The sequence below is a fragment of the Pterocles gutturalis genome, unplaced genomic scaffold (assembly GCF_000699245.1).
Source record: "Pterocles gutturalis isolate BGI_N339 unplaced genomic scaffold, ASM69924v1 scaffold9923, whole genome shotgun sequence".
Taxonomy (NCBI): Eukaryota; Metazoa; Chordata; class Aves; order Pterocliformes; family Pteroclidae; genus Pterocles; species Pterocles gutturalis.
In genome coordinates, this window is record NW_010118078.1 from 76583 (window position 1) to 92455 (window position 15873).

Genomic DNA, 15873 nt, shown 5'->3' on the forward strand with positions numbered 1-15873 from the left:
AGAAGAGTAAAAATGTTGGAAGGCAAAGTGAAACTGAATATAAAAGGGAAGCAACGGCACCCTTCTAGCCTTTATTTCTCTAAATACAAAGCGAGTACCATTGTCCATACAAAATAATTTATTTTTGGAAGATCTGGATCTGAAATAACTCCAAAGTTAAAAGTACGTATGTTGTCAGCTACAGTCTACAAGGTAGTTAATTATGAGCTGTATGTATCAATATTTGAGGATTTTCTTTTGATAATGTGAGCGACATAAAGGACAACTATGTCGCTCTCCCAAGGAAAACTCTTCAAATGCTTGAAGACAGGTATGATGAAACAAATGTGAACAAGAAAGCAGTACAGTCTGTCGTGAAAACTGATTGCTGTTACCAGAGAAGAGACGGGCAGGATGAACTGTAGGACCGAGTGGCATGATACAGATCGGACAGTCAAAGATCTCTTGCCGAAATGCCTGAATAAAAACAAACGAACCTGGAGTGAAACAATGGAAGGTAAATATATCAGCAAAATGTGAATTCAAATGTTCAAATTTTATGGCTGTAATGTATTTTGAGAAACTAGTAGCATTGATTCTCAATTTTGTCTACAGCCTCTTCGGGCTCTTTAACTGACTAGATGAAAGATGCTGCTGAGGTAAATCTCTGAACTGTAAAAATTTTTTAATATTTCTGATTTGGAACAGAGGGACCAAAATTTAAAAAAAACAGAATGCACTGAATTGTGCTGAAAAGACTGACATATACGGCAAAACAGTGTAAAAGAGCTTGTAAATGCAAACCTACCTTTTTTAAAACAAAACAAAACCAACCTGCATCTGGATCTTTTCCCAGTCATTTTCACTTATTTCTTTTTCTTCCAGCTGCTGAAACATATCTCGACTTGCAGCTATAGAAGAATCTATCTCAGAAAAAAATTCATCTAGGTCCATGTTGTAAGAACTCAACAGTTGATTGCTGATCTGTTGAACCTGAAAAGAAAATTGACTGCTGTTAGATTTGGAGTTGCAGGTAGTCCATATATGGATGAAGTGTGGGCGATTTGACAAGTGGGTCTGATGAGTTGTGTGATCTGTGGAATTTTGTTCCAATTTGCAGCTGGTATCCAGATTTACGGATTAAAACATCAGGTACCCAGACTCCACGGATGGACCATGACACTTCAGAGAAAACACAGGGCCATGACTGAACTTTCTCAAGAGAGATGTACTGTTCTTAATGCATATGGGTGCAGCACAGGGGTACGTACTGCTGCGTTAGAGAAAGCAAGTGTAGAACTCAGCTGAGCATTGGTTATGTGATGGGAAACCAGGGCACATGCTGTGGGGCTGAAGGCGTGATACCCAGTGAGACAAGAGACATCTTAGGTGTAGTCCTTGGTATAGACTTTTATGACCCACTGGCTTAAATCTGTTCCTGCATATTGCACATATGCCTGAGCAATCTGGTCATCGGATCTGAAGATGCTTCCATCAGTGCTCAGCAAAATAAAATACCTAAAATCAATGAATGCTTTTCTTAATAATCTCCTTGAGTGCAATCCCAACTCACTGTGGCCACTTTCCCTCATTGCTACAACAATATTTGAAAGTTCCGTGGGGAATCACACAAGTGTTAGACTTGTCTTTTGTGACTCTGCTCGTCAATGCTTTCAGCAGTTTTAAGGAACATTTCAACACCCGTGCCATGACCACGCAGTGTGAGCTTTCCTCCCAGGCATTTCCTGTGAGTGAAAACTTGACAGGAAAACAAGGAGCCATCCTTTTGGGGAGGATGGGATGGGAAGTGGGAGGTGAGGCAGCAGAAGGGTTGTTGTCAAGGTCAGACAGCTTGATGGTAGCTGAACACTTTCCTCGTGTTTTGTTTCACTTATTTATTTTGGTGACTTTTCTCTACCAGGACATGTGCTCCCTTACAACTGCTGAAGGGACCCTTCGCAGCATATATCAGAATATTCAAAGTGAGCTTTTCTAGACCTGAAGGAATCAAGAGCCCAAATCCCACAAAAAACCCCACAAAAACTATCTGAAAAGCTCACTTAACATTCTAAAATTTTATTTAAACTTTGATTTCCCTAAATTTCTGTCTAAAACTATTAAATAACTTGTTAGTTAATGTTTTTTTGTTTAAAAAAAGTATGTTCACATAATATGGATGTATAAAAATATCTTCAATTGGAACACATAAGGTTGCTCAACAAAGACCTTAGACACAGGCAGTGTCCAGGTAAGGGAAGTGGTGAAAACCATCAAGTAAGGAAAGTTGTTTGCTTCTTGACATAAGATGTGACTCTGTGTATTCTTTTTATTTTATAGTCCGAGTCACTGCTAACTGAGACCAGTTATGACTGTATTTCCAAAGGATCCCTGACACAACAGCCATTGAAAGGATGTATCTGTTTTCAGTACAAATCAGATTTAGTTACCTTGTTACTTAGTGCTGATGTAGCAATATAACTTGGAAGAAAAAAAAAAAAAAAGGAAAAAAACCATCCCCTGAGACCTCTTGCATAGTGTATGTATTTAAATCACAATGCGACAGGAGAAGCAGCAGCCCCTTCTGTACTTTGTGAGAGAATCCTGTGTCTAGCAAAGAGCAGACAGGTAATCTTGTGCTCTGCTCATGACTGTTCACTGACAAGAAAGAAAAAAACCTGATGCTATCCCATGCAAACATGCACACTGACCTTCAGTGGTATGTGTAAAACAAAAAAACAAACAAGAATCCCAGCATGGGCTTCCTTCAATATTTACACTTTGTGGTCTCCAAACAATCCCAAATGATGACACTGTGGGCTTCCTGAATGGGACATGAAATCCTAGTGCACTACCCTTCAATCAGGTTATATCTTTAACTAATGTGATTATTTATTTAATTAAGCAATGCTAGTCCTAGTAAGATTTATCTGAACAATTGTTAGCTGGGTTTTAGAGCTGAATCTGCTCCACATTGCCATTTTAACTGCTCTTACTGATTTCATTTTAAAATCTGACTTCAGGAAGAACAGGCTAAGATTACACCTAAACCGTATAGAATTCATGGGTTCTGTTCAATATCAAGTAAAGACCGATCCATTTGAAAAAACTTTTGGTCCTGATTTAGGCTTGGTCTTCATTTATATTAGTATCAAAGCTGAACAGACCTGCACTATCTTCATAAGGAAGCTGGGGGGATGTAATAGAAAGCTCGAGCAGCCATGATGATGATTTCTAATAGCCTCTCAGGACCCAAAATTTGAGGAAGATCAATCATGTTTTAACTCTGCCCTTATCCAGTGTCTATTTCTATGAATGTGTGAGCAGCACAGCCAGCGGCTGGCCGGTTCCAGGACTTGGCCTGTCTTTGTGAGCTGTACTGTGACTAGACAGCCTGCTGAAGAAAATCACCCAAGAAGGAGAGCTGAAAGCAGGGGGCAGAGGGCTGCATCAAGCCAGCACTGCCCTCTAAAGTCTGTGCTTGTGCTGCTTGTTCTGCTTGTTCATTTTTCCCTCAGCAGGCAGAAGCCCTCCATTTCTTCCCTGAGCTTGCACTTGTGTTTCTCTTCCCCATTTCACTAAGTGATGGTGAAGGTCCTCCTTCACCATCTTGAGCAGAAACTAAAAATAAAGAGAGGAGAACTCTTCTCCTGCCTGAGACGGTGATCTGTTAAATTCCCCAGCTGCTAAGACAGTATCTGCTCTGAGCTATTCCTGTGTTTTTTGCAGTATGACCTAACCCAACCCATATCCATCCATCAGCAAATAAAGCCTAAGGTTGGGGAGAAAAAAAGAGTATAACTGAAATTTATACCAAAATTTATGCTAACTGGCAAATCAGTGCAAACTATCAATGTGAACAGAAAGGAAATAAGGATTTTGTATAATTTGTTAGTGTCAGCATGTTCTAGGATTTAAATATTAAATCTTGCTGTGCTTTAGTGCATAATACTGAATAACCTTTTTTCCCCAGAACAAGTGAAACTGATTAATTGAATTTATTTCTGAAAACACTATACCTCTATATTTTGTGTCTGTGACTTCTTAAAACTTGAACAGAATGGCATGAACTGAGTATTTGAAATACCCTATCAGGGTGCAAAACTACATCAGTCATCTGTACAGCAGCACAAGACTATGACAAAATAAAACGATGAAACAAAGCACCGAGGTGAACTTTGTCCACAGAGAAGCCTTTTTAAGTGATCCAGTGTCAGCAAATTGCTTACTAATGTGTTGACTTATGGCAACCCTCAAAAGTAAAATGAAAAGGCTGGAATTTACGGCATATCAATGAATCAGTTGATAAGCTTTTACTGGTTTAATATCCTCCTAGTTTTGCTGCTTGGAGCCACTTCAAGTTAGCAACAGAATGTTTACCATCTCCGTGTGATAAAGGAAGTCAAACGACTAAACAAATTCCAGACCATTATGCTGTTTGGCGAGATTTAAATTAAAATCGTTGGGAGAAATCATGTGGAGAGGGGGAGGAAGAAACTAAAGTCAACTACATCATTTCACAAGGACTTACCTCCCTTCCTAAACAATGGCAAGATTTTTAGCAAAGCTGAGATAATGTAATGCATTTGAAAAGATTTAATTGCACCAATAAAAGACTATACCACAATTAAATGGCATACAGAAGTGACATTTATAGGTAGGATCAAAGAAATTCACTACCTAACATGCTGAAGCAACACCCTGTTTTCTGTGTATGCTCGTGCTAAAAAGTAGTCTGCTTTGGTTTCAGTGACCTTTCTTATCTCCTTTGATCTAGATTATTAAAAATTTTAATGATAGGTGTAATAAGGGCTACTGTAGCACCCTGAAACAAGTAATATGTGTCCTTCCTAGTACAAGTATTTCAGACCTTGTTTTTTATTTTGTTTTATTTATTTGAGAGTATGAAACTTGACATTCAAACTTTGTGATCCTTCCAGAGGAGGTAGGGTTATTAAAAATTTGATTTTTTTTTTTTCCTCCAATTGTGATGCCATTTGATTATGCTAATGTTTAGGGAGTGACATTTTAAAAGCACAGCACAAATTTGAGAGGCAAAATTTATTTTAGAAAAGCTTTTTAGCATCTGGAAATGGACAGCTCCTTGTGAAAAACTTCAGTGTTTTCATTAACCAACAAAAAAATATATATACCAAAGTCTAAGAGTGAACAGCAGGTAAACCCATCTACTTGAAAGCTGCTACGGAAAAATAAGTGTATCCTTTAATCATAACCGGTACTGAATTCATTTAAATCTGGCTAATCCATATGAGAAGACTTCATAAATTTATTCTTAAGAGAAGGTGAAAAAATACTGCCTATTTTGTTCCCTGCAAAATCCTAAATGTTACATATGTGAATTATTTCCTAATGCTGTGGACTATATATGGATACTATGTGACATGAACACCTTCCCATGGTTTATAATCATGGGATAAAATGCGGGCAGTCTATCAGGCTGTTTCTCTCTAAAACAGATACTGAGATAGGGGCCCTAACAGCTAGCCCATTGTAGGTAGCTTGGTAGACTGCTGTACTGTAGACATCTGAAGTTGGGTGAGAGAAATTTTAACAAATGACACTCAGCTGCAACTTGCAGGATATTTAGAAGCATTGTTCAACTTTCCTTTACTGAGAGCCTGTTTATACCTAAGCATGATAACTTGGGCTCCCAGAACATTGAGAACCTTCCTGGGAAGGAGGCATATGACCGTTTCCTCAAGTCTTCCATGAGGTAAAGCCCAAGTGTTTCTGCTGTCTGTTCTCATTGTGCTACTTGATGACAGTCAGAATCCACTGAAGGGTTCACTTCTTCCAAACTTCAGTGTTTGAGCACTTCCAAGTATAACTTTAGCTTTTTTCAGGTACCTCTGTATCATTTTCCCTGTTGCAGCAAAGGTCTTTGCACTGATTACAAAGGCAACAGCAACCTGCAAGCTGTCTTGCTGTCAAGGCCAAGAACAGTATTTTCTTTTTGTGTCACCACACAAGCACAACCGTGGTACCAGTTTTGTTGCAACAGTCTGCAAGATCACCTCTAGGGTACCCATCTTGCTATCATACATAAATGCGTCATATAGGAAGAGAGGGTCTTTGCCTCCAAAGCTCTCCGCTAACAGGAGTAAGCACCAGACATACTATCAGGCAGTAACAGGATTTTTTCTGCAAGCGCTCTTCTGTTTAACTAAAGTGGTAATGTAAAAAAACCCCAAACAATCGATTTAAGTATTGGTTTAAACCTACCACTGATTCAGCTTGCAACTTGAGTCAGAGATTTTCCTAGTTGCGTGCACTAGCTACATTCAAATGGCTGTCTTGTGTAGCTTTGTTCATCTCTTAGCCGGGCTGTTCGGTAATCTGGACTGGAAGACCACAATTTGGTAGTTGCTGAAGATGTGTGTCAGAGAAGTTTTTGTTACTGAAAAGTTGAGCTGGGCTGGCTGTTAAAAACTGGGGGAAGACTGGAAGTTGAGAAAGGAAGACTTGAGGATTGCACGAGGACTCTGCAGCAGCTGCGTGCTTAAAGGCAGGCAGGGTCATTGCAAAATGCTTGCACCTGATTTGGCCTCATTTGTGTGGGGTCAGGACCCCAATTTATTACAGTCTGACCTGCATCCGAGCAGACGTTAGAGAAGGGCAAAGCTAGGGAATGCAGCTATCCAGTTCAACGTCCAGTGAGGGAGCAATGACAGTGAAATAAATTATGATTTTTTATGGATCTATTTGTTTCTCCCCTTACTGTACTCCCTTCATGTAATTCTATAGGAAAACAGATTACTGATTTATCAAAAAGCGAAATACAGAGCCTCACAAAAAGCCCCACTGTTGTCAGGCTAGACAAAAGGCAGGCCTTAAAATTAAATATTTAACTTATTTTCCTTCTACATTTTAAAGAGGATGGAATGAACAGACTAACAAAAGAGCCGAGTGTTTCCAGTGCTGCCTGTTTGATATGAATATGAAGGAATAAATGAAAAGGTATTGAGCTGATATTCAGTAGTTTTGATTTAAGGGAGCTGAATCAGACCAAAGAAACAAACACAACATACCTTTCTCTCAAAGAATTGTTTCCTTAATTTACTGTCTTTAGGAGGCACAGTTTTTCTCAAGTTTTTATACCATTTTCTAACAATATATCCCCTCCAGGAAGCTTGAATTCTGCAAGACACAATTTTGCTCAAGAAAAAGGAAACTCAAATTTATATAATTTTACTATTTTAATGAAACAAAATATTTTATGCATTTTTTTAACTGTATACTTTTATAATGCATTCATTCTGTCTAGTTTCTTAGTGTATTAAAGTTTTAACACATTTAGAACATTATTTAGAAATAAATATTGTCCAGTGACAACACCTGTAGCAGATGTAAGACTTACCTAATAGCGCACTTTATTTTAAACAAGCGTGCCCCATCATGTATTACTCTGGTCTGATACTGCTCCTTTCTACACATAGGACAAGACTTTTTACCTGTAAATTTTTCAAAGGCTTTCAGGCATGCCTGAAAAAAAGAATTGCTATTACTTACAATATATTTTATATCACTGGAAGAGATGAAACAGGATAGATTACAGAACGTAAAAACAGTTTATTCAACAATCCATGAACACTCTACAAGGTGTGTGTTTTTATAATTAAAATGTTAAGAGAATTTTGTAAATCTCCATATATATGCATGAAATTTAATGAATTCATGCTTAGTATGCAAATATATAGCTCAGTTACAAACTGTGTTTTCCCATATGGTTTTTAAAAAGGTAATAAAATTGAATAAAGTACTACATCATAAAATAGCCTTAAATTGTATTTCTTACCATAAAAATCTGGAATCAAAATTACTTTTTGAGATTATTACATTTAATTAATTAAGATAGTTACTTAAGTAGTTTAATTAAAATACTCGTGTATTATGTGCTTGAATAGTTATATAAAAATGTACTCACTTTATGGAACACATGGGAACATGAAAGCAGCACCTGTTTTTCAAAGGAAAAAAAAAAAGCCCAAACTTGACTTTAAACCATTCTACAAGCTGAAAAGTAAAAAAATGCTGACAACAAGAGTTCTGACTGCCTGAAAGGTCATCAGTTTCTTTCTGTTACTGCTGCAGTCTTTCCGGTGAAAATAAAATTAGTCTTCTATAGAAATTGCTTAATATATTGTATCTTAAACCAATATGTGAATTTTGTTAACAACACATGGAGTGTCAGAAAGCAAGAAATGCCAACTGGTATAGACTGGAGGAAAATATTATAAAACAAGTACTTAAAATGAAAGCTGATTAATTTTTTTTCCCTTTTCCCCACAGAAATGTTAAATTTCAAGAAGTGATATACATCAAATGCAGCATTTCACACATACAATAAAACAAAAGAGAAAGCATGTTCACAGGCTACAAGAAAACTTCACCTTTATCTGACCTAAATTCCCACCAAATGCTGATGATCTCCATCCTGACAAAAGATATAGAGTTGGACAAAAAAGGCAGTTGGCTCTTAGAGGAAGGAAAAACTGGGAAAGGAGTGAAAAAAAGAACAAGTAGTGTGCACTATTGAGCTGGCAAACACAAGAGGATTAATGGCTAGCAGCCAGCTGAAGGGAAAGCTTTCAGATACAGTGGCTTTTTTCCCTTGAGGGAGGAAAGCTAACGAAACACTGAGGACAAAAAGAATTCCAGAGACACTTCCCTTTTTGTGCCAAATCTAAAGTAACCTTTTTAATGAGTGCTGTCTTTTGCTCTCTCTTGTCGAGCTTTAGACTTTCAGGGTAGCAAGAAATTGGCAGAATGGTCTTTGGCCAGATCCATCCCGCCTGTCTGGGGACAATTGTACACCTTCAGTTAACGTTGCTGTAAAAGCAAGCAAAAGCCTTGTATCTGAGGTTATTGAAAGACCTTGATTCACATCACAAACTTGGCTATAAAAAGTCATCAAGAAAAATTTAAAAAGGCAGAAAAAACCACCCTAAAATGCAACGTAGAAAGAAACTTGCAAGCAGTTGGGATAATTCTTCTAATTACCATCATCACCTCTCTGAAGCAGCCCTCCTCTTCAGTCAGTCACTTGTCCCTTTTGCTTAACATTTTCAAGATGATAGATGAGAGAATCTAATAAAGCGTGACATATTTGTGCTTATGCTACACACATGCACTGAATAAAGCCATCAAGGTAAATGCAAGCATTTCTTCTCTTAGCCTAAGGAAGTTACTAGTATTCAGAGCATACCTACTTCCATTTTTCCAATAGAAATAACTATTGAACTAAACTGCAAAGCAACAAAACTTGTGAGAAAACAACATACGTCTTAAATTTTGTAATTAGTGAATATTTACCATTCTTATGAATGAAGGCTAGGATCATAGCTAACAGGAGTTTAAATGAAGCAAAAAATAGCTTACACCTGCTTTGCAAGAACAAAGATTACCTTCTTCTCTGCTTTCATAAGTTCAGAAGTGAACAGTCACTATCAACTTTTCTCTGCCCTGTCATGTCCAACACACTTTCAGAGCTGGCCACTGATAGCTGGGTCCCGCTATTAAATGTTAAATGGTGTCTTAAAGCAGAATCTTTCATTTCTTTCCTTTCTTCCTCCAGCTGATGATTTTTAGCAGTAACTCTGGATTTTTTTTTTTTTTAATACAGTTGTGTAATCCACACAATCATACATATACCTGAGGCTGAAGTGCAAATTCTTCCCTGCATATTGCACAAGGTTGTATGGAGTCTCCATGCTGTATGGATCTCTCCTTTATTTTCCCCCATTCTTCAGCAGTCAGTGGTAACGAAGGAGGCTCGACTAGGCCTAATTTCTGAGCTGTAGACAATAACAACAACAGATCATTGAATAAAACCCATTGGCAGATGCAGACAATGGATTTTCTTCGTGTGAAATTCATTGATGATGCACTTATTTAAAAATACTTTAATACAGATGCTTCATATAAACCTATTACCAGACAAACCACTGGCAGGCCACATACTTCTTACTATTAGCTATTCAGCAATGGTCAGAAATGCTTTTACATGCAGGATTTATACAGGAAAATTTTAAATGTTACTTTCGTTTGCTGAGAAATTTGAATTTCTTTTGATACCTTTCCACAGCCATTTTGATGGGGAATATTAACTAGCCAATGTAACAATGCACAATAACATAATTATGTTTGTACAAACAAAATCTCTGTTAGAATTAATTTGTTAGGGTTTCTTCAACATTACATTTTTGTATACTCAGAAATAAAAACAAACAAAGTGGTAGAATAAAAGACTGTTGCTGCTGCAAAATGCTGAAGTGTAATGAGACTGTGATGGATGCAAGAGAAATAAATAACATAAAGAAACACAGAGATTGCATCACTGTGATAACTGAGCTTGTCAATCTCAAATGATAACTGTGAGGTGCCTTGCTGCATGTCCATGTGAAATCTCTGCCTTCTCAAAGAAGGAATCAGTGGAAATACCTACAATATTCCCCTCCGCCCCCCCCCAAATAGCAGATAAAGTCCAGTGTCAGTATCTCAGTAGTAAAAAAAGATGCCAGTAGGAAGAGCAAATAATAGATCTTTGTCATCTTTGAAGACTGGAGGAAGCAGCTTGTATATTCACCAAAGTCAGCAGAGGAATGTCTAAGGAATGTGTAATAAGCCAACGACGTGAGTCCATGATGAGGTCTCAACAGTATTTGCTAAAACCAGAAAGTATGAGGGACATGCAATAGTTAGAATGCAAGCTGATGACACCTAGATGAGAGGTTTAGTTCTAAATGGAAAGGAAAGGGTTAAATCTTTCATTCATACCAAAATCTTTGCATAAATCAGACATTAATAAGCAGCACTTACGTGTTCTGTATAAGCTTTCAAAGCCCTGTCAGACAAACCCATTATATGAGTTAGTCATGAAGAGAAAAGGAATCCTAACAAACGAAAAAAATGGGGTTTTGGTGATCCACTTGCTCAAGTGTCTGATTATTTCTAGAATAGGATTTGTTAATTTTTGAGATAAAAATTCCACTCCAGAGCTCATTCATCTACAGATGTATATCGTTAATCATTGAAAATTTGCGCAAAACTCTCTGATCTTTTTAAAGAACTTTTGTGAGGTACGAAAGGAATTATACGGAATACTTTCTTCTCTCTGGTTGAACTATCTGCCTAACCTACTTTCTTGTGAGCTCATGACATCCTTCAAACATAAATCAATTTGATTCCATAACTTAGAATAACAGGATGGCTTTGAGGTTCCAAGCTGAGTCAGTTGAAGCTTTTGGAACTACATGGAAAGTGCTTTCTCTACATATGATTTGTTTCACATATACCCCACCTTGTTACTGTTGTTACCCTTGTAAAGGTGTCAAGTCGAAAGTAAGCAATGTTGCATTAAAAGCATTAAAAGAAAATTTGAATCAATCAATGACGTAGATGACATCGGTGGTCATCTATGAATGGTCCCAGAGGTGCGCAGTTTTGGTTCCTGGACAACTTGGTACCAAGACACAAACACATCACTTCCACATGTGCAGGAGCTCGCAGCTCGGCCTTCAGGCTATGGGCTAGAATTCAAACCACTCTGTGTCAGGCAGCAAAGCGCATACGTATGTATTTACAGCGCTGTAATTTCAGAATGTAGAATACACACTGTATTAACATAAAATAGCTTTGTCTATCAGTTTTGGGGGAGTAAAATGCTTTTATCTGGTGCTCTTGCTGGTGATAAATAATATGAGCTTTAAGAGAAATATGAAGGATCCTGCAAGCTTTTTAGAATATAAAAACTAGTTCAGACCATGTATTTTGCTTACAGCTTACACACAAATTTCTGAAATTGGTAGCCAAGTGAGAGGAAGTTTTCCTAACCAGGACTGCTTTCCCTCTTGACCATTCAACTTTTGAAGAGCATATATTGCACAGATCCGTGCTTCTGCTACAAAAGAAGAATCAAATTATAAAATACATTATAAAAGTTTCAGTAAAAATATAGATAAAGTTTAGTTGACCTAAGGGTATCAGTGAATGAGTAAGAAAATCAGATCCTGTTTTGATAGTCCAGTATACACAAGTGATGGTCTTTCAGATGAGAAATTTTCAATACACCGGGAGCAAACAAGATAGCAAACCAGTCACAGCACGAAAGGCAGTATCACAACATAAAAAATGCCTACCCTTTATTTTTTTTTTGAGCACTGTGGTCAGAGACTGTTTTAAGGAAAACAATGAGATGGCTTTGTGGAAAGCCTTTTGTATACCCCCGGGGTAAGAAAAAATGCTTATTTAAAACTTCACAAATGGATGATTAAAGCTGCCAAATAGGAAGAGATTGTCGGCAAAACCTAACTTCTAAATAATATAAACCAGATGGGATATTTGTGAGGGACAGGTTATACAGGTGTTTAGAAGGAAAGCTTTTATACAGCATAGTTGATGAAGGAAAACTGGCAGCAGGACACACAAGAAGGGATATGTGGTTGAAGCAAAAGGCTCTGTGAAGGTATTCTGAAAGCAGCACTTTGAATAAATACAAGCAATGAAAGCCTACGTTTATCACAGCTCAAGACATCCAAGAGTTTTCATCCTTTAGAATCAAGTTTACAAGCCCAACCCATTTACTGACACACCCATTTACAACCAAGTGAGTTATTTATCCTAAAATGAACGTTAGCAAAATGATTACACACATTAACTCTTAAACTATTATTATTTGATGTTGGGACTCAAGTCCCTGTTGAGAAAAAAATAATGACAGAGGCCTGTAAGATTTTGTTTGATTACCTAAAAACTCAGGAATAAATATTTGCCTTAAATTACATTTTCAAAGTTGTTTCACAGCTATAAGATTTAAACCACACAATTCTTATGAAGAGAATGCTTGATATAAACATTTTGAAATAATGAGAGTTGATAGGCAAAAATGCTAATAACCAAAACCCAGAAACAACTGCAATTTGTAAAATCTTTCAGCACATTCTTTTGAATCACTTGCACAAGCATTAATTTGGGACATTTCAGTCAATGATCAATGCTGTGATTTAAAGAGAAAATACTTTGTCTTTCTTATAATTGCAGAGAACATGCTCACACTTGGGCTGCATTTTTTCACCACAACCTTTAGCTTCCATACTCACTCATTATTTATATTTGCTTTAACCCCAGTACCTCTCTGCTGTTTTTCCCCCCCCATCTTCTTTTCTTTCAAATTCCTCTTCAAAACGAACCAAAGAAAAAAAACTCTCCCATCTTTAGAACCATAGGCATGTAAACATAGCAATAATCACTTTGTCTTACTACCCTTGCCCTACCACTTGTTACACTCACTTGTTGTGTATTATCTTAAGTTACCCTCTTAACCTTCAGCTGATTCCAACAGGCAGATGCCTGTGCTTGTATGGAGCCTCATTGATTTACATGGTTCTCTTTAGCGCTGGGACTACTGTGACAGTTACTATAGCAAAGGCAACATGATCTTCAGAGAGGCCTAAGGGCGTTTTTGTGAAAAAGAATAAATAAAAAAATTATTAATGATGATGAAAGTTTATTATCCTTACAACGGCAAATTGTGGAGCCAGAAGGTCCTTTAAGAAGAGCCAGATCAAGACAACCAAAAGGCTGGAGCCAAGATGATGTTCATGGCAAAAATATTGTAGAAACCTTTGGAAAGGGAAATACAAGACTGAAAGTGGCAGGCGGGAACCAGGACTCCTGGTCTCTTAAGATGCTCCCTCACTTTGTTTTTTTAAGCAATATTGTCTGTTGCTGCTGTACAACTGTATTATAATATTATTTAAAAGTTAGTTTTCTCACCAGGCATCATTCCAAGCCCTCACATCTGTGACTTTTATCTTGTTGCAAGTTTGCTTCTAAATTTGAAAAAGGTATTTAACTACAGGTGTTAATTCTTCCCAGGTTTAGCCTCAGGACCATTGCAAAAACAAACCTTTTAAACTTTGAGTAAAGGTGGGTATATATTAACAAAGAATACATTTAATACAGCACTAGTGAACGTCTTTTTACTGAATAAGGAATAAACCAAACCATTTCAAACAGACTGAAAAAAAATCTTGATACTAAAACATTCCTCCGAATAAAAACTATATCAAAATTGTTGATGTTTGCTTAAGAACATAAGGTAAAGAAAGTTATGACAGTCCGTATACAAAACATATTAAAAAAAGTGTAAAAGACTTCCTGCCTCTTAATGAAGAATTCCTCTTCATCAAGATGCACTAGCGTATTCATTTTTACCTTCATTGTCACAAGAATAATATTTTAAAATTCATTTCACATATGAAAAGACATGTTCAAGCCTCTGATTGCAATTCCATTGTTCACCTGATGGCCTAAACGGATGAATTTTGACAAATTTTAAACCAGGAATTTATGCTGTTTAGCGTTAAATTATCTTTCTGACCAGAAAGCTCAGCTTCCTCAGTTTATTTTCAATAAAAACAAAACTCACAAATCAGAATATACTGGTTTACCTAATGTTAGCTGTGGAGGACGGGGATCAAGAACATACTCCTTTTCTGCATCTTCCTTGTTTGTGTGGCGAGTACTTTTTTTTCTTAGTCCAGTATCTACTACTGCTCTGACCATTTCTTTGTTCACGGGTTTGTAAATGTTCTTGGTATTCCTCATCCTTGACTTAAAAGGATCTGCTAATGAAAGATCCTGGATCTGATGACTGTGTATTATATGATCCTGTAAAGCAACTGCAGAAACTGCTATCATGTCTCGTTTGGAGGAGCGGACCTAAAAAGAAAAAAAAAAAGCTTGAATAATTATTGTTATAAATTATTTAAAAACATAAATATTATACTAAATTAAAAGAAATTCAGTTCTTACCCAATGCTTTTGACTTGTCAAAGGCTTATATACATATGCAATTCCTGTACTTGAAGCCTAACATACAATTGCCATAATACGAACTTTAAGATTGATGTTTCTGACACATCCTACTTTTAACATATAAAAAGTCAAATGAAATCTTTGATTTATCATTTATATTAAATAAAATAGCAGTAATTTTTAAGTTTTAATTACTGAGCCCATAATTATTATATGGAATAAACTCATTATGGACTATAAAAGTTTGGCATGCCCAAACACATTTTTACTTCAATATAATTAAAAACAATCCCAAAGGCTAACCTTGCCTTCCAGAACACTGAATATAAACAAGAATATATTATTTTTATATGAGGAATGGGCTTATCTATCTATTCCTCCATTTCTCCACACCCTTCTGACTTATTTTAAAAGATGTGAAATCATACCTTGTAAAAATCATGATGCTCCATTGATAATCTTTAGCTGATTTTACAGGACTCGTGTGGCTCTACAAACAGACATGTACAAGAACTTGAATAATATTTCTCAGCAGAAACAGCCTCACCGACAGCAGAAGAGAAACCTACAATTTCACTCGTTTTCTCCTAGGCCCTCCATGGGAGACAGCTTAACATGTGTTGCAGGCAGAGAAGTTAACTTTGGATCCATAACCCAACTGTGCTCTCTCCTGTCAGCCACACATCACCCCCAGCACACTGGCCATGGTGTGCACAGAATACCTTCAACATGAATGGTGGGAACCACAAATTTCAAGCTGAGCCAAGGGAAAAATAGAGCCACAGCACTAAACCCCACTGAACTGTTGTTCTGCCCGGTTAGTTTGTTGTAGGCAACCATGCCGTTAGCAACCCCTTTGTGGCTGAAGCTGCTCCACTGTGATCTTAATATTCTCATCAGTACAGCTGGAAAAACCATGGCCTGGCTCCGCGGCGGAGAGGAGCTGGCAGAGGGGAGGTGACACCCCACTCTTACCACACTGATTTGTTCAATGTGTAGTTGTTCCTCTTGGTACTGTTAACTGTAACCAACACCACTCTCCAAACTAAATGGTAGCTG

The 15873-nt window shown here is 37.2% G+C and overlaps 1 protein-coding gene across 1 annotated transcript; it reads right to left on the minus strand.

The window, feature by feature from the left end:
• Positions 1–216: 216 nt before the first annotated feature.
• RNF32 (ring finger protein 32) lies at positions 217–15266 on the minus strand. The gene is made up of 8 exons (XM_010076064.1): positions 15243–15266; positions 14448–14718; positions 9649–9791; positions 7922–7954; positions 7355–7479; positions 7026–7134; positions 814–972; positions 217–456 (listed from the first exon to the last, which is right to left on the minus strand). The coding sequence occupies exons 1-8, from the start codon at positions 15264–15266 to the stop codon at positions 217–219; spliced, it is 1104 nt and encodes a 367-aa protein (XP_010074366.1).
• Between the last annotated feature and the right edge of the window lie 607 nt (positions 15267–15873).